Source organism: Carassius auratus, chromosome 1, assembly GCF_003368295.1.
Source record: "Carassius auratus strain Wakin chromosome 1, ASM336829v1, whole genome shotgun sequence".
Lineage (NCBI taxonomy): Eukaryota > Metazoa > Chordata > Actinopteri > Cypriniformes > Cyprinidae > Carassius > Carassius auratus.
The window spans coordinates 6,748,222-6,772,453 of NC_039243.1; the positions used below are offsets into that span (position 1 = coordinate 6,748,222).

Sequence of the window (24,232 nt, forward strand, 5' to 3'; positions counted from 1 at the left end):
CAGAACTCACTGACGTCTGCTACTCACCAGCTTTGTGTTTGATTTTATTCTGTGACTGAAATGAGGGTTACACTTTATTTTGATAGTCCACTTTAGATATCCTACTAACTACGTGTCAGAGAAGACTGTTAGAGTAGGTTCAGGGTTAGTATAAGTTGACAGTGAGTGTTAAAAGATATTAAGCAGACATTATAATTCTCTTCTAACTGCAAGTTGACATGCAGTTGCAAAGTTATTTGTTGTTAGTAGAATGTCTAAAGTGGACTATCAAAATAAAGTGTTACATAAATGAGTGGTCAGCCAACATTTACTATAAAGAAGAACTCAAGGACCAAAATATGACATTTTCATTCTCATTATTTGTGAAAAAAAGAAGAAAAATAGGTCAGTTTCAGTTACTGATGATAAAACTGACTGAATATAAATTAATTAAATAATTAATTAACTATCATCAAAAAATGGTCAAAAACTAATCAGTGAAATAAAAGTGTGTCAGGAAGCCTTTCAATCACACGTCACAGTGTTAGTCACTTGATTTTCTATAGTTCATCACAATAGAGGGCGTTTCAGTGACACAACAGCTCCAGCTCAAATCTCTTCCTCCTGTTACTAAGCTCACACTGAGACTGAACTTCTGCTGGGAGACGTACAGATATCAGCCAAACCTACAGAGAAATGAACCCAGAACACACAGGTATGTTTGAATTGATATGCTTTAATAGCAAACTGATATGATAGTCACTGTAGAGAATGTAAGAGAAACTTACACAACAAAACCTGTTCAACTAGATGATAGTTGATCTCAGTGACTATCATGTGTCTAACACACTGTTAACATGGGTGATTTCAGAATACATAGACACTTAAACTATAAAACATGATCCAAAGGTGTCTATATTTGCACCATATGTTTAGTTAGTAGATAAAACAGTAGACTGAATACATAGATATATCTGTGTGCTGTTAACTTATCATGTTTATGATCTGTTATTGTAGTTATTATGTTTCAGATACGATCAGTGTGTTATTAGATGTGTCATTTTAGGCCAATTTACTGTGATTGAGTCAGCTTGATCAAATTATAGTATTATATACAAAAAAAAAATGGTTTTAAAAATTTTCAAGAGCCAATGCACTTTTCCTTATATCATGTAAATGATTTGTTGTGTTGTTCTAAAGAAATAATAAAAGTAAATATTTTGTTGAAAATATAATTAGTTTGAAGTGTCTTGTCATCTGACATTACTGTACAAGGGCCATAATATACTGCCACTTGATATTGATTTTATTTGAATTCAATAATATATGATAGCACAGTCCCTTGTGTTTATTTAGTTTACTTCCTCATGCATTGTTTGTGGATTATGTGTTACTTAGGTATTTAAGACACTGTTTCTTTAAGAGAACACACCTTCAGTACATAGAAGCTTATTGGATATTAACTTTTTATTGGTATCATTATTATTATTATTATTATATATATATATTTTTTTTGTACATTAGAACACTTTATTTATTTATTTCTCCACCAAACCCAGTCAGCACTTTCTCTTACCAACTGTAGGACAATTACCTGTTTTTTGTTTTTTTTACACACTTTCATGATCCAAATCATGAATGTTTTCTGTTGTACTTCCTTATTACCTGTAACATGTATTAAATAATCATACCGAAACTACGATTATTTAGTCCACAACCTTCCTCTGATATTTATTTCTCATTATTTCCCAGAGTCCGATGAACCTCCCGCTGTACAAGAGCTGAGGATGGTGTTGATTGGAAGAAGTGAAGCTGGAAAGAGTTCAATAGGCAACGTAATACTGGGTCGAGAGGCATTTAAAGAGAGCAGAACCAGAGAGAGTGAGAAACAGACAGGAAGAGTAGAAGACAGAAACATCTCCATCATCGACACGCCAGGATTCTTCAACACTCACCTGACCGATGAAGAGATGAAGAGTCAGATGATGAAGAGTCTGTATCTCTCTGATCCGGGTCCTCATGTGTTCCTGCTCATCATCAGACTCGACAGATTCATCGAAGATGTGGTGAAGATCGTAAAACAGATTTATGAGCACTTTGGAAAGGACGCGTTCAGGTTCACCATGGTGCTGTTCACGGGAAGAGAGGCGCTGTCCAAACGAGAGTGGATCGAGTTCAGGCTGAGCAGAAAAACTAGAGAACTGCTGAGCTTCTGTGAAGAGAAATGTCACGTCATCATTCATAAAAACAAGAGAGATAGGAAGCAGATCGCAAGCCTTTTGGAGAACATTGATGAAGTGGTGAGGAAGAACGGACGAGAACATTATGTTAAAGACATTTACATGAAGAACAGTCAAGGTGAGATGAGGACGCAACAAAAAGATAGAAAAGAGAAGATCAATCTAGACGCGGGAATAACAAGCCAAGAGAAAGAGAACAGAGAAGATGACAACAGAGCAGATAAACAGACCAGAGATGAAGAAACATTAAACAGTGTTCAGAAAGACCAAAGAGCAACAAATGATAGAGAAAACGATTCTCCAGAAGGAAATCAAAGCAACCCAAAGCATGAAACATGTTTGATTGGGCAGGAGACGAAAACAACACCAGAACATCATTCCACGAAAGGTCAATATTTATCTGTTTATAGCTTGTTTAACATTACTTGATAATTTACACCACTTTTTATTAACGTACACTTTTTTTTTTCTTCACAGAATCTGATCTGAGGATTGTTCTTCTGGGTAAAAGTGGATCAGGAAAAAGCTCGGCAGCAAACACCATCCTGGGCAGAGAGGCGTTCAAAATCAGTACGAGTCTGCCATCAAGCAGTCAAACCTGTGAGAAACAGGAAGCAGCTGTTTGTGGAAGAAACATCTCTGTGATTGATACACCCGGACTGTTTGATCCTTCGATGACGAGAGACCAAGTGCAGGCTGAAATACAGAAGTGTGTGGAGATGACAGATCCTGGTCCTCATGTGTTTCTGCTGGTCATCAGACTGGATGATGGATTCACAGATGAAGAGAAAAACACAGTCAAATGGATTCAGGAGAACATTGGAGAAGATGCTATCCAACACACCATCATTTTGTTCACTCACGCTGACCATCTGAAGGGAATATCATTAGATGAGTTTGTCAGGGACACTCCAGATCTACAGGAGTTTACTGAAGGATTTGGTGGCAGATTTCACTCGTTCAACAATAAGAACATGGAGAACCGCTCTCAAATCACTGAACTGCTGGAAAAGATTGGGAAGATGCAGGAGAGAAATAGAGGGAAACACTACACCAATGAGACATTTGTGAAACAGGAAGATATTGACAGCGAGAAAAAGGAGAAAGTCAAAGAAAACAAATTGATCTGGTGGAAAGCAGTGTTTATTTTCTTCATAGGAGCACTAGCAGCTGCAGCAGTAGTTAAAAGTGGATTTGGAGGATGAAGAACATCAGGAACAACAAATCCTTTTTTTTTTTTTTTTACTGTCTTCAATATTACAGACTCTAACAATAATAGTGGATTTCTATAATATATTATCTATTTTTCCTAATTATTTATTAGGCTGGACCTTAAAAAAATTTTTCGCTCATCAAACAAGTGTTATGTAAAAAAAAAAAAAAAGTTATAAGATTTCATATTGAAAATAAAGGAACCATGTTTAACTTTGTCTTTGTGAGTTTACCTCCCTCAAAAGTGTAAACGCTATGGCTCTGTGGCACTTTTTATGTTTTATTTCAGGTTTTCTCATCTGTGGCCTTCAAGGAGCACCTTCCTGCAGAGTTTAACTCCCAACATTGATCAGACCCACCAAACAGTAACTTTCTAGTGATCCTGAAGAGCTTGATGAGCTTGTTCAGGTGTGTTTGATTAGAACTGGAGCTAAACCCTGCAGGAAAGTGTTGGGAAATACAGAGTTCTGGCATAAAACTCTATATATGGCACACATACGCAAAGCAATGCAAAACAAGTTTACTTAAAAAAAGTAAAATAATCATAAAAAAGATAAAAATAAATAAATAATACAAGGAATTAAAAAAAAAAAGAATGAAAAGAAACATTTAAAAGTTGATTTAAAATGAATTTAAGATAAGTCTAACTCAATCTGACCTAATGCCATCATCATGACATGGCACAGCTGATTGGTTATCTCCTGTAATGAGATTAAATGAGCTCACTACTCATAACATTCAAATATATGACTAGCACTTGCCGTAGCAGTTGCAGCTTGTTTCAGAAACCCCTCACCTTCCCCAGCTCCACCTGTATAGACCCCCTACAAGATGATTCATGTATGCTATATGGGGGTTATTTCATGTATATTTGCCACAACAATATTTCTTACATGCTCACAGCAGCAGCAGCGTAGCAGATCTATTCAGATCTATTCAGATCTATTCAGATCTATTCAGATCTATTCAGCCAAGACCAAATACATTAACATTGTCATGTACATTATCAGTCATTAGTCATTTTTAGCATTTACCTGAAGAATCATCTTTTTCATCTACTGGACCTACACCTATTATTCAATCCGGGGATGTAACAAGTTTCAAGGTTTTAGGGTAAATGTTAAAGCTGTCAGTTAGTGTATTTAGAATAAGCATTTTACACATTGAAAAATGTCTTCATAGACTGTTAGATATTGTTAAGATAGAGTTACTTCTAAGAGTCTACAGTTGGTTGAGGAACTAAAAGGGGTGTGGGGATGGAGACCGCACAGTCCAAGAAACAACATACGTCATTCACTTGGTGCTTCGTCATGATGTTGTCACGAGTCTGCTGAATTTTTAGCTTGAAAGAATATCATTCTTTGTTTGGGTGGAGTCTTTTGTCAGTCTCTGGCAGATCCGGTTCTCACGAGTGTCACTGGTGGTGACTCACTCATTAATTTCACATCACTCATCCTTAACCTGCTCTCATGGGAAAAAAATAAAAAAATAAAAATAAAAATAAAAATGTTGACTCTCTATTTACTTGCATTTATGGCAAACCTGAAATACATTGTTGAAGGTATTTTTAAAGTTTTAATATGTTAATATGTGTATTTATTGCATGTGTAAATAGGGTGTTTGAACCCCATTGTGCCATCTATAAACTCCATAAGGCTACTACTTTAGTTTCAGTTTATTTATTTATCCCCATAGAGAAAGTACATTTACAGTCAACACTTTCAAACACATTTAACAATTCACATTTGGCAAACATAAATGTCAAATAACTATAGCTACAGTAACCATCAAGTCACTGCTAGATGAAGAAAAAATAATAATAATGAAATTAAGTAAAATAATCTGTATATTTTTTTGAGCTTCTGGGAACACTATATAATTTATTGCTCTGAAGCAACTTAAAACGTTTGAGCTGCTAAAGAGTAGATGTGACCCAATGATCACAAAGCGTCAAAGAAACTAAAATAAATAGGACTGGATTAAAATTTCTGTTTTAAGCCTTGACAAGACATTTATAGGATGACAAATATGTTACATACGACAGCACTAGACAAAGACAAGACGAAAGCAAACATAAAGGACTTTAAAAACAATGGTTGAACTATTAAAAAAGACAATAAAATACACAACAAGAGTTAACAATAGAGATTGAAACCGGGACAAAACATAAATAACCACACAACTGTGTATGAGGTCATGTGCATATTTAGCAATCATATTAATAAGCAACAGTATGAGACAACTGACGTTTAGAGCCTTTTAGAAAATTATGAAACTAAATTAACAGATTTTTGTTAAAAGAAAGTTCTGCTAATATACAGTGTTGGCTCTAGGAACATTATAAATGTCCAGTTATATTGATGCTTTTAAAAGGTATGATTTTCCTCAAATTTTCTGTGAACTTATTTTTTATTTAAAATTCAAAATTCTAGGAACACTGATTTGTAACATTCCAAGAATATAACAATATTCAGTTTCCTTAATGTTATTAGAATATTATTTAAAGCTTAGTAGGGTGATCCTGAATCATTCAATCATTCAAACACTTTCTTCAGACACAGCCTTAGATGAACTTAAGATGCAATACTTTAAATCTCTTGAGATCTGATTAAACAACTTCACAAAAAGCATCATCAACTTCAGTTATTACTACCCAGGTTTATTTTATTTCTGTAAGACATCTACAAAAGTGCTTATTGAGAATTAACAGAGGATTGGATGTTGACCTCTTGTTGATTTTTCTTTTATTTAAAGTCACCATCATGGAGATCATTTCTCTTGACTTCTTCTGAACAACTTTTTTTGCAGCAATTGTGTTTCAGAAAACGTTTTTGCATTGAACAAGCAAATCAACAGGTCAGTTTTAACAGACAACAGGCAAAAGGACTAATTTAAAATAGTTTAGACAACTATTTTAATTAAATGCTATATGGGAAGAAAATAATAATCTCAAATGTAAATAAAATAATTAACTTTTACAAACTAAGTTCTGTAAGATTTTACAAAACCATTTAGGACGTTTAATACACTTAGACATCAGCACTCATCATACAAACCTGAACAATGGTGACAAAAAAAAAAAATGCAGCAATGCATGCTGGAACCCCTGAATGTGTTTTGTGTGCTGGTATGAAGTATGTCACCATTGTTGTGATTCATACTAAACATTGATGTCTGTGAGTGTATTAATGACGCAAACCACATATTAAACAAAAAGTTAAAAATGTGTATTTATACACTCCAAAGTTTTTTTTCCAATGAATTTATACATATCAATGTTCAGTATCTGAAATGCAACAACAGCATTACAAGATATTTTTTTCACCTTGGTTTAGTTATTTAAAACAGTTTAATGCAGTCATTTGTCTGCTGCTAAAACAGACATGTTGAGCTGTTTTATCAACACAGAATTTTTTTTTTGAAAACATCTGGAATTCTTGAAAATGAAGCAACTCAACAAGGTCAAGAGCTCTACTAAATCAAACGCTGGGTGTAAGCATAAATGGCTACCCACTGCTCAGGGTGTGTGTGTGTGTGTGTGTTTGCACTTTGAATGGGTTAATTGCAGAGCATGAATTCTGAGTATGGGTCACCATACTTGGCTGAATGTCATGTCACTAAAAAATTGTTTCAGACAGTAAAAGTACTCTGACATAGCAGGAACAAGGTGGCCCATTATGAATGACTAAATCGTGACGTATACACTTATACAATCTTATTGTAAATGAATGGACCATTAAATATTGATTAGTCCTGACTTTTTTCTCCTTAATGCATAGGTAGGTATACCTTTGTTAGATCTCTTCACAGGTTTTCTTGATAAATAACAGATGGTGGCTTAAATATGTTAAACTGAAGAAAATCAATAAGGCTCAGAATGACCACTGTAGCAGTAATTAAGTATGATCCTCGTCTTAATGGGTTTTATTGTATCTCACAACCACCTGTTTCTCTTTTAAATATGTTTTGTTTGGTGTAGTGCCTTCCTCCATTTCCCTGCACCATTTCATCAATCTTCTCCAGCAGCTCTTTGACCTGACCTCGATTGTTTCTGTCCTTGTTGTTAAATGAGTGATATCTGCCACCACAGCTGTCTATAAGTGATTTGAGGTCCTTGATTTTTTGGATATACTCATTTAGAGGTTCGTCAATCAGTGCATCCAGCAAATCAGCATGGGTGACAAGAACAATAGTGTGATTTAAAGCATCTTTTTCAAGGTTCTCCTGGAACCATTTAACCGGGTTCTTTTCCACCTTTGCTAATCCTTCCACGCCAATCACCAGCAGAAACACATGAGGACCAGGAGCAGACATTTCTAAGCTTTTCTCAATATCAGACTCATTATGATCTTGAATGTGCCTGAATAAGAATGGATCTAACAGGCCTGGAGTGTCTATTATTGAGATGTTCCTGTCATGCACCATTGCTTCTTGTTTCTCACATCTCCTAGTAGTTGTCATAAAACTTTCTCTGAACACATTTTTGCCCAGGATGGTGTTTCCTGTTGCACTCTTACCAGCTGTAAGAAAACCCAGCAGCACAATCCTCAGATCTGTAAGGTTAAAGAGATACATGAGATTACTCAGATTTTTAAAATTGCTGGGTCCTCTGCTATAATAACATTTAAACCTATAATGTGCAGTCTGACAAAACATCCCATCTACTTCAGTCTAAATAAGACTCCCATGTGATTTACAACACATGCAGAACCACAATAACATTTCACAAATATTTTTTTTTTTATTTACCTTGTTTTGACAGATTGCTCTGTGCCATTGCTCTCACTTGTGACAATCTCTGAGCCATCTCACTCATCTCAAGACTCATCATGAGTGTCAAGAGTTCATCTGTTTCTCTTTTCTGTTCATGTAAGAATTTCTCTATGTCCTCTTGACTATTGTCATGTCTTATCTCCTCTTGTTTCTTCTTTGGGCTCGTCTCATTGGAATAATGTTGTCCTCCATTGTCTTTAATCAGCTGTTCAATCTTCTTCAGCAGTTCTGTCACCTGAACTTGGTTGTTTCTGTGCTGATTGTTGAACGAGTGAAATCTTCTTCCACAGCTGTCAATCAGTGGCTGTAAATCAGGGCTTTTTCTGATATACAGATCCAATGATTCGTCCTTCAGCAAATCCATGTGAGTGAACAGAACAAAAGTGTGCCGTACTGCATCTTCTCCAAAGTTCTTCTGAATCCATTTGACTGTGTTTTTCTCCTCTTCTGTGTATTCCCCATTCAGTCTGATGACCAGCAGAAACACATGAGGACCAGGAGCAGATATTTCTAAGCATTTATCGATATCCCGCTTTAGTTCATCCTGAAAGTGCTTGTACATCTGAGCATCTAACAGTCCTGGAGTGTCAATGATTGAGATATTCCTTCCAGAAACTACTGCATCTTGTTTCTCACAGGTTAAAGTATCAGATTGTGCCCCTGCTTGAAATGCATTTCTACACAGGATGGTGTTTGCTGTTGCAGTCTTTCCCACATCAGATTTACCAAGAATCATGATCCTCAAATCTGCTGACATGAGAGAGAATATATGTTGTTGTGCCAAACTGCTGAAATGTCAATGTGGAAACATTTGGTGTAATTTGGGATACAGCCCTTCAAGACTTTAGTAGTCAGGCGCTGATCAGGAATTACACACTTTATATGCAAAACGATTATTTATTTAAACTAGGAGAACCATGGGACAGAAGATTAACTGAATCAGAACAGATGAGGACTAATGAGTGACTTTGGAAATGAATAAGGGCGTCATCAGAAACTATGAAACTAAAGATGACTAGGAACACAGGCAACATGAGAACAAAGAAAACATCTAGGTATCAGGGCACTGATTGGGAAACCTTTATTTATTCATTCGATTTTAAAATAAATGCTTTCAATTACCGAGTAAATATCCCCTTTGCCTTTTTGGATATGAACATGTTAAAAATGTTACCACGAATGGTTCAGTAGTTACCTGGTCTTGATGGATTTTCTCTTTCTAGTTTCCATCTCTGTCTTTCTTTCTCTCTCCGACTTTCCATCTGTCTCCTGAGATTTTCCTGAACAGCAGCTCCGTTTTCTCTCAGATATTTGGTTTTCTTCTTACTAACATTCTCTCTTTTCCTCTCATTGTCATCTTTTATTCCCTCCTCTTTGCTTCTCATTGTTATGTCCTCCTCTTGATTTATCCCTCCTTTCCGCTTCCATGTCCCACTATCTTCCTGTATTTTCTTCATCTCCATGTGTCCTCTCCTCGCCTGCTCTTGTTTCATTTTCTCTTCTTCTTGTTTGAGTCTCTTTTCTACTTGTTTCATCCTCTCCTCCTCTCTGACTTTCCTCTGATTCTTCAGGTAGATCTCATTACTGTAGTGTTGTCCTCCATTATTATTCACTATTTTATCAATATTGTTCAGGAGCTTTATGATCTGTCTGGAATCACATTCACTTTTGCTGTTTATCACATGACATCTTCCCTCAAAGTAGTTCAGTATTTTCTGTGTTGCTTGACTTTCAATTATTTGATTTAATTCTCTTTTGGATACTTTTTCTCGTCCAATAAACAACACCATTGTGAACAGCAAAGCTTCTTCTCCAAAGTTTTCCTGAACTTGCTCCACGAGGTTCCTCTGCTCCTCTCTGAAGGTCTTCAGGTTGATGACGAGCAGGAACAGGTGAGGACCAGGATAACAGAGGAACATACTCTTCATCATCTCATTCTTCATCTCTCCATCAGTCAGGTGAGTGTTGAAGAATCCTGGCGTGTCGATGATGGAGATGTCTCTGTCTTCTACTCTTCCTGTCTGTTTCTCACTCTCTCTGGTTCTGCTCTCTTTAAATGCCTCTCGACCCAGTACTGCATTTGCGGTTGAACTCTTTCCCGCTCCACAGACTCCCAGCAGCATAATCCTCAGCTCCTGTGAATCATGTTCTTCATCAGACTCTGTGAAACAGGCAGTAGGACTCATTAGCTGATGCTTCTCTTGTGACTGATTGTAGTGTTTATGTAACAGTATGTATGCATTTATTTATTCAGTCCAAACCATGAATTATCTAGCTCCATATTTGATTTTGTTTTGTCAAACATTGTCCTGACTGTGACTTTAGAGCCACCCACAGTTAAATCAGTGAAATGCACTGTTGTAACAAAACGGCCATTTGAGAACTGAAACGTTTTATAAACCACATTATTTTGTGTACTGCTTATGGTGTGTATATGTTAAAAAATAATTTATACAGTTTTATTAAAGGGGGGGTGAAATGCTATTTCATGCATACTGAGTTTTTTACACTGTTAAAGAGTTGGATTCCCATGCTAAACATGGACAAAGTTTCAAAAATTAAGTTGTACGTTTGAAGGAGTATTTCTGTTCCAAAAATACTCCTTCCGGTTTGTCACAAGTTTCGGAAAGTTTTTTTCGAGTATGGCTCTGTGTGACGTTAGATGGAGCGGAATTTCCTTATATGGGTGCTAAGGGCGCGTCTGCCGGAAGAGCGCGCGCTCCCGTATAGCAGAGCAGAGAGAGGCTGTGCACAGACAATCACTCATCACAGCGAGAGCGTCGCGAAATGTCACAAAAGAAGTGTGTTTTTGGTTGCCAGGGCAAGACAACCCTGCACAGATTACCAAAAGAGAAACAGCATTAAGGGACCAGTGGATGGAGTTTATTTTGACAGAGCATCAACGGAGTTGTGCAAGTGTTTGTGTTTGTTCCCCTGCATTTCGAAGATGCTTGTTTTACAAACAAGGCCTAGTTTGACGCTGGATTTGCACATCATTTATTTCTTAAGGATAATGCAATCCCAACGAAAAAGGGTCACGATCGTGTGTTGGAACCGCAGGCAGTAAGTAAAACTTCTTCAAATATCTCTGTGTTGTTAACTTAGCTATCGGCGCGTAAGCACATCAAGTAAACAACATGCGATGTTGTTATCAAACTGCACTTTCCACATGTACAGCTTAAAAAAAAAAAAAAAAGACGACAAAGTGGAACTTAAGGCTGGTTCACACGGCAGGATAATTGGGCCGATTTTAGCCCCGATTCAGCCCTTCCGACAATTTTAGGATGCTCCGATTATCGTAAAATAATCTGATCAAATATTCCTGCCGTGTGTGGTGTGTTAAGACTAATCTCCTCTGCTCGGAAGAATGTCGGGACCGCTCCGATCTCAAATCGGGGATATCCAACATGTTGGATTTATTTTGCCCGATTTCTTCTCGTGTGTGGTGTCCCCCGAGGACAAACAATCACGCAGCCTGTGGACTGTGGCGTGTAGCCAATCAGAAAGCGAGGTGACGAGGCAGTGATAGTACCGGGAAACAAAATCAAAACAGCCGGCGTATATAATATAACAAATACAAATAAAGTCGATGGGCATAACTACATCCACAACTGCAGTCCACCAGAGTACATGGAAACCAATATATGAACGTTTATTTCAACGGTTATTAATCTGTGTAGTACGTAACAACATTTCTATGAGATAAAACAACAACTTATCTCCATATCATGATATAGCAAGTATAGTCCATGCTCGCGTCGTCTCCACCTCTTTGACCATCGCCTTTTCTTATTTGTCTTATGTTTTTTTCCCCGTTAAAAACAAAGCACAAACTATGGCCACTGCATCCTCTTTGTCCGCCATGATTGTTTACTCTAAAGTCACGTTTGATCTCGAGGGATTTTGCGAGATTTCCCGTCTGACCTGGGAATGCTCGGGAGTCAAATCGGTTCGTGTGTGATGTGTTGATATTGCCGTGTGGCTGCACACCACACACGGAGCGACCAAAACTGTTAGACCCGTGATTTTTTATCGCCGTGTGTGGGGTCTCTCAGGTTTGGAAAATCTGCCGACAATTTTAAAATCGTCCCGTGTGAACCAGGCCTTAGTCATTTTCCAAAACCGCTAAGCAAATATATACAGTTTCAGTACATACCACATAGAGAAGCCTTTGCTGATGCTGCTCTTGTTAAATTTCAGCCTCTGGATCTGTGTCACAGCTTCCAGACGCGCTCAACACAAAATCCTACTGGCGCTCGTGATTCTTTAGCTCCGCCCACACGTCACGCCTCCAGCGGCTTGTGTTTTTCCGGGAAAAATCGGTACAGACTATCTTTCTCTTATGAATATAATAAAACTAAAGACTTTTTGGAGTTATGAAGGATGCAGTACTACTCTATAGGTACTCAAGATTAACAGGATATTGATTGAAAACGAGCATTTCACCCCCCCTTTAATGTTCATAGTGTTGCATTGTCATGGCAGAGTTAAAAAACCTAATATACTGTTACTTGACAAGCAATTCTTACACTAATACCATGTTGATACACATTATATATATATATATATATATATATATATATATATATATATATATATATATATATATATATATACATACATATATATAGTGGCTATAAGTTAAATGTTCTAAATTCAGTTCTATTGTTTATCTGTTTTGTGGTACAACAATATGCCACAAATGGTATCGATCAATTTAAGCTTGACAAAATGTTTTGCCTCAGAAAATAATGCACGGATGCTTCCCCAAAAGAAATTAAAAACAAATTGTGAACACTGATTCTAAATTAACTATGAATGTTTTTTTTTTTTATTTTTATTTAAACATGAACTTACTGACCGTTTTGTGCTGATGCCATATTCTGTTTGCCCCCTTTTTTGTGGTCAGTTAATCACTCCTCTTCTCATTGTAGCAGGGAATTTAGCAGTATTTATGAACAGAGAAAAAAAAAATATATATATATATAACAGACAAAAGCTGAACATGTAGGTAAATATGTATATTTAAATCAATGTTAGTTACAAATATAACCTTTGTTTATAAAAAAAAAAGAAAGAAAGAAAGATGTACAACAACAACAAAAACATTTACAAAGCTTAAGTGTAATGTGGTATGGGACATTCTCAGAGACTTTTCATAGGATAACATTTCATTTCAAATAACAGGGATGTACAAAACACTCGATGATTTTGTTTAATTCATAGTTGCTTATTCTATGTGTGATTTGTGTGTGAAAATATTACCTTGGTCTGCCTCGTTATGTGAAGTTGCTGTTTTCAATACAGGTAACTATGGGCGTCACTTCGCAGGTGCCACAAAGTAGGTCATATAACTGCTTATCTGGCTTGTATTAAACTATTTTAGTGCAGTGCTTGTTCATTTTTTAAAGAAAATGTGAAAAAAAAATTTTTTTAATAACTTCGTTCTGACTCTTACCGCTCTCAGCCTGGAGATTAGCCAGTGTCGACCTGTTTTTGTACAGTCTGTCAACGTGTTCAAATGAAGCACTGGCAAAAAGGACAGCAATTTTATTTTTGATCCAGGCAAGCCGTTCCGTTGCGTCTCTATTTAGCCATGTATCCGCTCAAAATAAATAAATAAAATAAAATGAACTACCTTGAGATGCGCCGCGGGCGACTGCAGCTGTGCACGAGCGCTGGACCAGAGCGCGCGCAGAGAACGTCGCGTTTTTCCTCCTGCTAACAGTCACAACGAACACTCGGACTGAGCATTACAACAATTAGTTCTAGCACAGAAAAACACAAGAAATAATCCCCTGCACAAGATTTAGCTAGCAAACAAAACAGTGGGAATGCAGGATGTCCTACCCGCCGTCCCCACCCTTAAAAACACCTTTTCAGGTAACCAGGACTTGTGTTACACTGTCCGACGGGGAAAGAGAAACTGGAAGGGTTACCTTGATGTTATATAATCATATCCGTGTCACAATAAGCATTGTAAGGTTTGTGGAACTGGACACAATGCTGTAACATTACAATGATATGTACTTTGAATGAATAGGCTGCCACATAATGTACGTGTAATGCAACCGAGTGCAATATATTAAGGCATTATTGTTACATTAGTTATATAAATTGCCATATTTAAAGTGCTAAAATGCACGATAACTGTCTGTTGCAATCTTTAATCAAGAGTGTTAGATAAACTCGATACTGACAACACATTTGCATACACTTCACAAGACACAATGTTTGGGTATTTGCAAACTTATGCATTCAGTTTGGATCAGGATGAGAAACATAGTTGCATGCCTGGCTCATTTGGTGAGGAGAGGTATGAACATGAAAGTGAAAGTGACCACACAGCAAACAATGGAAGGTGTGTTTGAAGAACATTCAAAATAACATTTGCCTAGTGATTTTTCCTAACCTGCATGCTGGCACGAACAGTGGAACCACAATTTGTGCCCTTTTTTCCCCCCGGGGGGTTATAGTCCTATTAGGGTCAATTTAAAGCTACTGTTTCAACACTAGGTGTCAAGTTTCATTAACGACAATCAATGCATGAAATTCAACTTGCCAATTCCTATCAAAGTCACACTGGATAAATCAGATTTTTTAAATTTTTTAATCTACATACTGGTTTAAATTGCACCAGAAGGTTGACAGGTTTATCAGCATTGATCAAAGGATTAGAGGATGACATTTTTTCGGGACATTTTTTCACGGGTATCCCACAAGAAAAAAATAATCACTATTCTTCACGTGATTGGGACGGGACAGGAAAAAATGTCATCGGCAGCGGGAGGGACAGAGAATCGTAAAAACATGATACTCAACTTTATACACAAATTTGCGCCTTTATATAAATAAACTATATATTTTAATTGTAAACTCAATTCTAGTTTAATGCTCTCCCTGTTTGTTTTGGTTTGGCTGGTTAAGTGAGTGACGTGCTCCACACACCCATAACAGTTGGTTGCAGAAAAACACTAAGTTGGTTTAAGAGAAACGTGGCTAACTCGTGTGTGTTTGATTTTAGTAGCAAAAAATCATAGCCAAAATGTAGTCAGACCTGAAAGCTACGCTTCAACGACTACTGTCCGAAAATGATACATCAATTGTGCTCACTGACATTCCTGGTCGGTCTGAAGTAACCAAAACATTTTTACGAGTTGAGAAAGACGGCATGAAAACGCCATACGCTAGCTGCAAGACAGATCATAGACACATTATCAAATACCATGCCGACTCGGGCACAAGTGGTTTTTGCTTTGCAAAGTCAGCTCAAAGCAACCGGCGATTTCTTCATTTATGAAGCGTAAGGTCCCAGTGACTGTAAAGTCGAGTTTCACAGACGTGATTGTTCATCTGTGCAGCCAGGATCTAAGACCATTCGCTACTGTTGAGGGACGAGGGTTCATTGAAGTTGTGAAAATGCTCAGTATCGGGGCTAAATATGGAAGCAGCATTGAGATTGAAGATGTGCTACGGAATGCACACACTGTGTCTCGACATGTTGAAGACGAATACGATAAAGTAAAGAAACAGCTTATGGATGAGCTACAACAGGTAGGCCTGGCTACAATGCTTTTTTATGTTTAATGTTTAATGTTTTTTTTGCCATTTTTGGAGCTTACTTTTATGGGATTTTAAACTAAAAGCATATGGTCAAACGGTTATCTGTTAATGTAAGATCCTGTGAAGGCTGAAATAACATTTACATCATACTCGATTCCTTTAGAGCCCAGACTGTGCTGTGACAACTGACCTTTGGACAGAAGAAAGGACAAACACACACTACATAACAGTCACGGTTCATTATATTCTTGGATGGAAATTGTTGGACCTTTCCTGGATACAAGGGAGATCATAAGTGTCAAAACCCATGATAATATCATAAGGACTGTGGAGTCCATCCTTCAGGTATCTTTTAACCCCAGTCTCCTGTTACATAAATTTGTAGTACATATACTTAACTGAGTTATACTCTTTTTATTGGCTTGTCCAAGTAATATGGTACTATTCTATTAAGTGTCTCTTGTTAATTGTTCTGAGTAGCTCAAGCTTTAACAATAATTACTTACTAAGAAATCATTATGTTCTGTGATTTGTAGTTTGGATGAATCCTGTTTTTTTTTAACCTAACATATAGTAGTTCTTAAGCAAGGATATTGTTGTAGTGACCGACATTGGTTCAAATGTGGTGGCAGCTTTCAAAGATTACACTGAACTGTCCTGTGCAGGCCATAACATTAATCTGATTCTTAAATACACATTTGACCATTTGGATGTGGAGAACCCACAGCACAGCCCAGTCATCAACCTGTTTCAGGGGAAGATATTACACAGTCTTGCCATGTGAAATGTCAATGTGGAAACATTTGGCATACTTTGGTATGCAACCCTTCAAGACTTTAGTTGTCAGGCGCTGATCAGGAATTATACACTTTATATGCAAAATGATTGTTTAAACTAGGAGAACCATGGGACAGAAGATTAACTGAATCAGAACAGATGAGGACAACAAGGGCAACACCACGGACAATGTAATGTATAGGAAATTAGTCAAGCGCTCACTTCATCCCTGGCACTGATTGTATCACTTTTATTGTGATACAATCATGTTAATCTTTAACCAGCGGTGAGGGACACAGCTAAACTTATGAATTCCTCCTATTCTCCAGCAGAGGGGGTTATAGTAGCAATATTCATCCCATCACAATAACACGAGTGAGTCACAAAGCCTGTAACACATTAAAATCCCCAGTTTTAAAAGAACACAGATGAGTTCTTCTATGTCCACACTGCAGAGAGCTGAAAGCAGTGATGAACCTGAGATAATTAAAAACTGATTGAGCATCACTGATGAACAGCTGCTGATAACAAGCAGAAGAACTGAATAAAAGAGAAACACAAGAACTACTACAACTGACTTCAGACACAGCCTTAGATGAAATCAACTGAAATATAAGACGACATTACATTCAATGTCCTGAGATCTGACAACCCCACAAACAGCATCACCAGCTCCACTTATTAATAACCAGACTGACTTCGTTTCTATTAGACATCTACAGAAGATCTTATTGAGAATTCACAGAGGTTGCTAAAACTACGAAAAACACTATTTTCAATTAGACATCAACATCTAAACATCTTAGATGTTGATGTTTTATAAAAAAAAAAAATAATAATAATAGTTTTGTTTGTGATAGTTAGTGATAAAAGTGTCTGTTTGGTTAGAATTCTGTTATTTTGCTGATTAAAATCATTTAAAGAAGTTCAGTTCCATTTGCATAAAAAATTAACTCCACTCCACTGTGGAGTGTTCCTGTTTGACTTTTTACTTTACAGCGGAGAAACAACACAACTGACAGTTTTATATAATCACACCTGAGGGTGTTTTCCAGAAAGTAAGGTTCATTTATGATTACATATACCCTGAACTCTCAGATGAGTAACGCAAACCTTGCTTACTCAGGTTATGTTGTGTATGTCTCGCAGGGTGAGTGCTCTATTTTTTTTCTTCTTCTTTTGCAATCTCACTTAAAAACATCTATCCTCAAGTACTTAAAATTTTGAAACACTGGAATAATTACAGAAACGGAAATAGGATCAAATCTAGAACTGAGGGGAAGTAGACATGACTTAATCCAATTACATTTACATTTATCTGACACTTTTATCAATTTACAATTGCTATATAGATGTCATACACCTCTTGAGCAACTAGGGGTTAAGTGTCTTGCTCAGGGACACATGGTGTCTCACAGTGGATTTGAACCCAGGTCTCTCACACCAAAGGCATGTGTCTTATCCACCGCGCCAACACCACCTCCTATTAATTAATCAATAAATAATGAATAATTAAAATTAAATAATCAATTAATTTTAAATCCTGAGAGAAATCCAAAATGGTCGTATAAATTAAAAACATGGGGAAAAGAATGGGACAGTTTCTCCAAAAACAATACAACAAAAGAAAGTATATTATCAGCGAATAAATAAATATGATGATGAGTTTTCCTTATACTTATGGGAGAAATAGTTTCAGATCATCAGACCGCTTGAGCTAAGGGTTCCAAGGTAGGGCAAATAACAGAGGAGAAAGTGGGCAACCCTGATGAGTACCTTGATTTATAAAGAATTGGTTAGAGCAGATAGAACCTGTGAGAACAGAGGTTTCTGGATTGGCGTACAGAACTTTTATCATGTTTATGAAACTCAGTCCTAGACCCAGATGCTGTAGAACCGCCCCGTTTTATTCTAGTTGGTCGAAAGCTTTCATTGCATCTAGAGATAATACTGTACAAGGGGAGGATGAACAATTAGTTCCCTATCTGTCGGTCACTACGAGTTATGTCGAACAACATATGGGGTCTCACTTGGGAGGCCAATCATCTGTGAGTTTAAGAGAAAACACCAATGAAAATTGGCTAGTGGATTTAACATACCTGAGCCACTCCCTGTGCCAACGGGTATAAATAGGGCGACAGGTGCATCCACTAATTAGATTTTTGCTTCGGAGCCGAGTGATTGATTTCCTAAAAGAGCAAATCACGGACATTTCACGTCTTTTTAAAGATGCCGTTTCGTCAGCGTCCTTTTGGATGCGGTCGTTTCCTTTTCTCTGACAACGGCCACGAGCATTGTCTTCTGTGTCTGGGTAACAAATGCACGAGGGTAGAACCAACCCAAGGTTGATGCAGGAGCTGTGCACGGTGACTGACCTCACCCTTCCAGGTGACGGAAGTCACAACGCAGTCCATTGGGAAGGCGAAGTCCACCCTAGTGATCCAGTAGTGCCGTTTCTGGTTCAGCCTTGTCTGTATGAAAGACGCTGACAAAGTACACTCTCTCGATGCTCCCATCTCCCAGGCTGTCCTGTGTGACGATGCTGTCAGGGGCTGTGCCCAGCATTTCATGACAGAACAACAGCAGATTGAGGCCATACAGCACATCTCACCCCGACGTGATCCTCCGGTTGCCACCATTCCGTCACGGGCAGTGCCTCAGCCTGCTCGTCGCCATGGGCGACCCCCTGCATCCTCCACACCAGCTCCGCCCGGTGCTAAGAGTTCTTCGAGGCTGGCGCGTCGAGCCCCGCGCAGGAGAGCGGCGCCCCTGTGTCACTTTTGGCTGCGAAGTCCTCTAGGAAGACGACTAAGCAGCCCTGACACAGGCAACTCGGAGATGTGGGAGATTGCTCTTCAGGAGCTGGCGGAGACATCGCGACTCCTTCCCTCTGAGGAGAATCCACAGTTATTGTTTCTTCTGTTCTTCTGCACCCACTTTTTCATAAAAGAGCAATTTCCCTTTCCTCCACCACTTCAGCACTGGTTGCACTCCCGAGTCCCGAGATGGGCACGGCGCCGTGGTACACATCGTGTCACCATCACACCGATGTGTCGCCACCGATTCAGCCCCTGGTCGGAACTTGCCTTTCTATGGGCCGGCGTGCCCTTAAAACAAGTGTCCCAGCATGTTTTTGTCACAACAGATGCCTCCGACATGGGCAGGGGTGCAACATGCAATGGGCAGGCAGCTTCAGGGTCCTGGACAGGACCTCAACTGCTTTGGTAAATCAACTGTCTGGAGTTGCTGGGAGTGCATCTAGCCTTACAGCGGTTTCAGCCGCTGTTGCTAGACAGACATGTGTTGGTCCGCATGGACAACACTGTGGCTGTTTTGTACAGGGCGGTCTATGATCAGGTCAAATGTCTCAACTCGCCCGCCATCTGCTCCTCTGGAGTCAGAAGCAGCTTAAGTCGCTGCATGCTATCCACATCCCGGGGGAGCTCAATCGTGCAGCTGATGCACTCACATGACAGCTCACCTTTCCCGGGGAATGGCGACATCCCTAGATGGTCCAGCTGATCTGGAGTCGATTCGGGGAAGCCCAGGTAGATCTGTACGCTTCCCACGAGTCCTCCCACTGCCAGCTGTACTATTCCCTGTCTCAGGCCCTCCTGGGCATGGATGCATTGGCACACAGCTGGGCTCGGGGCTCTAAGCAAGAATACATTTCCCCCAGTGAGCCTGCTCACACAGATGCTGTGCAAGGTCAGGGAGGACGAGGAACAGGTCCTGTTGGTTGCGCCTTACTGGCCCAACCGGACCTGGTTTTCAGAACACATGCTCCTCGTGACAGCCCCTCACTGGCAAATCCCCCTGGGGAGGGACCTCCTCTCTGAGGGCCTTGGCAATAGCGTCCAGATCTTTGGAACCTCCACGTGTGGCTTCTGGACGGGACGCGGCAGATCTAAGTGATCTGCCACCAGCGGTCTATCACTCTGAGGCTGGCCTTTGCTCTCAAGTGGAGTCAGATTTGGTGTTCTTCTCACCGAGAAGACCCCCAGAGATCCTCCTAGGACACCCCTGATTCCCTCCTGGGACCTCTCTATTGTCCTGGCAGGACTTCAGGCCATAAAAGTTAGACCCGACAGGACCTGAGCCCGACAAGTACATTTTGATTGACAGCTTTTTAAAAGCCCAAACCCGTTTACAGCCTGACATTATTCAAATGAGCGCACACACACAGCTCTTTTGCCTTTTGTCAAGAATGACTCATTTATACATGTTTTACATAATTTATTCATAACTAACGTAGACTAGGCCACTGCACTCACTGATGGTGCGTCATATTCATTCATTATTCTCATTATAAAAATGGTCAAAACGTTTCCACACCTCAGACTTTGCTATAGTTAATGGTGCAACCAAATCGTATTCGCCAGAGGCAAGCCTCCGTTACACCTACTCAGCATCCATTTTAGCATTTTTCTCATGCTAATCGAAACATTAGTTTGGGTGTGATGCTCAAACAGCTTGCAGAATAGAAAAACCAACATGATAAAGAATCAGTATAAAAAAAATCATAATTATTAGATATTTATCATATTGCCCATCCCTAGCTGAGGCAGAACAAACCCATACAGACTCCAAAACCCATAAAATAATAATATTTGCCTATGACAAGCACAACTACTAATAATAAAAAAAAAAAAAATGAGTGAATTTTCTGAGAAACCGTTGATTGACTCTAGTTAGATTCTGAAGCTGTGATTCCAGTTCAACTATATTTTTATGTCTGTTTTTCTGAAGGAAAGAGGAATATGAAATTTAGTTATTCCTTATAAATTCTTTAACTGCATTCCAAAGTGTTTCGGCTCATCCACTGAGCCTTGGTTAATTTAAATAACTCAGCAAAATTATTTCTGAATTGACTGCAAAAGTTTTCATTTTCTAACAATTTAGGGTTAAATCGCCATCTAGTCGCATGAGACGGTCAAGGGATCAAAGATAATCTGCACAGATTTCCATCATGATCAGACAAAGATTAGGACCGGATATCGGCATCACAGACAGCTGAAGATAAAGTATATGAAAATATAGTCAATTCGTGAATAGGATTTATGAGTAGCAGAAAAGAAAGTGAAAGACTTAACAGAAGGATTTAATAAATGCCAACTAACCACCAATGAAGATGAGGTTACACATTGTCTAAGTTTGTCAGAACAGAAGGCTTTTTGGAGTGTGATTCCTTTGGTCCAGATCTATCTAGAATATGCAACATTACAAAACCCGTGTCTATATCTAATACAATTTCAAAATATGACAATTTTAAGAAATAGGTAGACAAAACAGAGAAAAAAAGTAGAGTCAGGAGTACAAGGGGCATAAACTAAAAGAAATACAATATTTATATTCTCCACTTTTGTTTTTATGTGTTATTCTACCATCTGAATCATAAACTTTATCTAAAATAGTAATATTTTAGTAAAAGTCTTCCGCACCAGTATTAGGACTCATCCGAACATGAACGAGATACCACTTCATAAAACGTATTATTACATCCTGCTCTTTCAAATGGGATTCTTGAACTAACACTATATCAATCTTTCTTCTTCGCAAAAAAATCAAGAAAACCTGTAGGGCTGGCTGGGCTATTTAGGCCATTAATATTGCAACTTAGAATATTAAGGTCAGTCATAAGTGTAAAACAGAATTACTGCATAATAAAACAAAATACACATTTAAAAAAAAAAACAGTGTAACGCCACGCCAGCAGAGGGAGCCCTCTCCCGAGTACTGACTGTGTTCCGCTCCCTCTGCTTCACCTGTACTTCCTGTTTGTGATATATATAAGCATGGCCGCAACCACTATCCCGTTGCGAAGTATTGCTAGCCTGTCTGCCTTACCGAGCGTTTTTCCCATTGCCATAGTTTGCCTTCTTGTGTATGATCTTTGCCTGGTTTCCTCGTCTCTGCCTTTGGATTTGCCCACTGCCTTGTTGTTTGGATTGGACTGCCTATCTGTGTATAATTCTCTGCCTTCTACGATTACGATTCTCTGCCTACTGTTTGGATTTGTCTGCTGTGGATGTTATTAAACTGCAAATGGATTCTAACGCCGCCTCCGCGTCATTACAACCAGTTAAGTCTACCATCAAACCACCCCCCACTCCCACCCTTCCCGTCAGTATTCAAAAAAATAAATAAATAAATAAACACATTTCCATGAACTATGGCAGATCAACCAAAGAACAAACCTTGATCTGCCAGTACCCCTTAATATGATCCATGGCGTCAACAAAAACCTGCACATTACTGAAGCACCAACATTGCCCCCAAAGTCACATTTTGACTAGATAGTATCTCTATTGAATTTTTTATATATAAAATACAAATAAATAATAATAATAATAATAAATACATAACATAAAAATACAAATAAATAATAATAATAATAATAATAATAATAATAAATACATAAAATAAAAATAAAAAAGTAAAACATAAAAGAGAAGCAATACAACTAAAACAAATATGATACTACCATAATCAGTAAGCGATACTCTATGCTCAATGAAACTATCTAGTAACTATAAGTTCAGAAGTAAACATCAGAGGGAATGATGAAAGATAGTTGCCTAACCATTTAGAGCATATCTTCTCCAATTAGATAGAAAATGGCCAACTGAAGTGAATGAATGGCATCTGAGAAAAACTCTTGCTTTTTCTGGGCAGTATAACAATCTGGGTTCGCCTTGATTGAGAATGACCTTCGGCGTTGCAGGATAGAGAAGAAAATTCTGGATGCCTGCCTTTCTCATTTCCTTCCTAACTGGCACTAATGCATCTTTTTGCAGTGACCGGAGAAAAATCCGGAAAGAGTGACAGCATTGCTCCATCGGATGTTGGAGCACAAAATGCACTCCCTGTCCGTGTACCGCAACAGTTTAAAGATGAAAACCCCGTGGTTTAGCGCGATCTGAGGAGAGCCTGGTGTAAACGCGATGCACTCGTTCCACTTCAATCTCTTTGCCCGCCACATCGGTAGCAAACTTTTCAAAAAGCCCATAGGGTCGCCTTCTTTCTTTTGTTTTCTCATCTCCCCTGTAAGAAGATCCATTTTAGAGCATAACGACTGAACAACTGACATGTTGTTCCGCATCGCCGTCAACTCAGATCTTAGAATGTCTTCAAAGTCCACAATAGTGTTTGCCATCCTATCCACCATATCACCCATGGTCAGTGGCTTAGATTTTTCTCAATTGGAGAAGCCGACGGAGACATCTCCTGCTGTTTCAGATTGCAAGCCATCAGGAATAGTATTAACAAATTAAGTAATCTTAAAATAACATGAAAAAAAAATCAGCAAAAAGGGGCCAAACATACGGACTCTATTCAAGTCAACTAGGTTCATGAGCACGTTTAGTTTTAGATTTTTGATGACTGCAGGCCACAGAGCACATTCACAATCCTGCTGGAGATACTCGAGACCTGGTCTCCGCTTCGGAGTTGACAACAAAGTTTACAATAACAAATGAACAACACAATATAATAACTACATTTTTAAAATGTGTATATTGTTAAAAGTTATTTTGATATTCCTAAAAGATGATGGTGGGATTAGTAATCACAGGTGGAGTACTTGAGTTAAAACTGATAAAAACCTAATGGAGAATTGCACATGATTAAATTAAGGTGATCATATTTTTAGATATTAATGGTGTTAAATTCTTGCTAGCAAAATCATG

At 38.4% G+C, this 24,232-nt stretch overlaps 2 protein-coding genes across 3 annotated transcripts; one reads left to right on the forward strand and one right to left on the reverse strand.

The window, feature by feature from the left end:
- Positions 1 to 578: 578 nt before the first annotated feature.
- LOC113049305 (GTPase IMAP family member 8) lies at positions 579 to 3,931 on the forward strand. The gene is made up of 3 exons (XM_026211582.1): positions 579 to 694; positions 1,732 to 2,607; positions 2,697 to 3,931. Exons 1-3 carry the CDS (start codon positions 676 to 678, stop codon positions 3,422 to 3,424), a joined length of 1,623 nt encoding a protein of 540 aa, XP_026067367.1. The 5' UTR covers positions 579 to 675; the 3' UTR covers positions 3,425 to 3,931.
- A 1,354-nt stretch (positions 3,932 to 5,285) lies between these two features.
- LOC113049368 (GTPase IMAP family member 8-like) lies at positions 5,286 to 14,243 on the reverse strand. 2 transcript variants are annotated; one of them, XM_026211700.1, is made up of 6 exons: positions 13,843 to 14,243; positions 13,470 to 13,733; positions 13,066 to 13,125; positions 9,400 to 10,365; positions 8,181 to 8,954; positions 5,286 to 7,984 (listed from the first exon to the last, which is right to left on the reverse strand). In XM_026211700.1, the coding sequence occupies exons 3-6, from the start codon at positions 13,082 to 13,084 to the stop codon at positions 7,356 to 7,358; spliced, it is 2,388 nt and encodes a 795-aa protein (XP_026067485.1). In that variant the 5' UTR covers positions 13,085 to 13,125; positions 13,470 to 13,733; positions 13,843 to 14,243; the 3' UTR covers positions 5,286 to 7,355. The 2 variants fall into 2 exon arrangements, with proteins under 2 accessions (XP_026067485.1, XP_026067567.1); XM_026211782.1 differs by lacking the exons at positions 13,470 to 13,733; positions 13,843 to 14,243 and having other exon boundaries at positions 13,066 to 13,164.
- Positions 14,244 to 24,232: the final 9,989 nt, after the last annotated feature.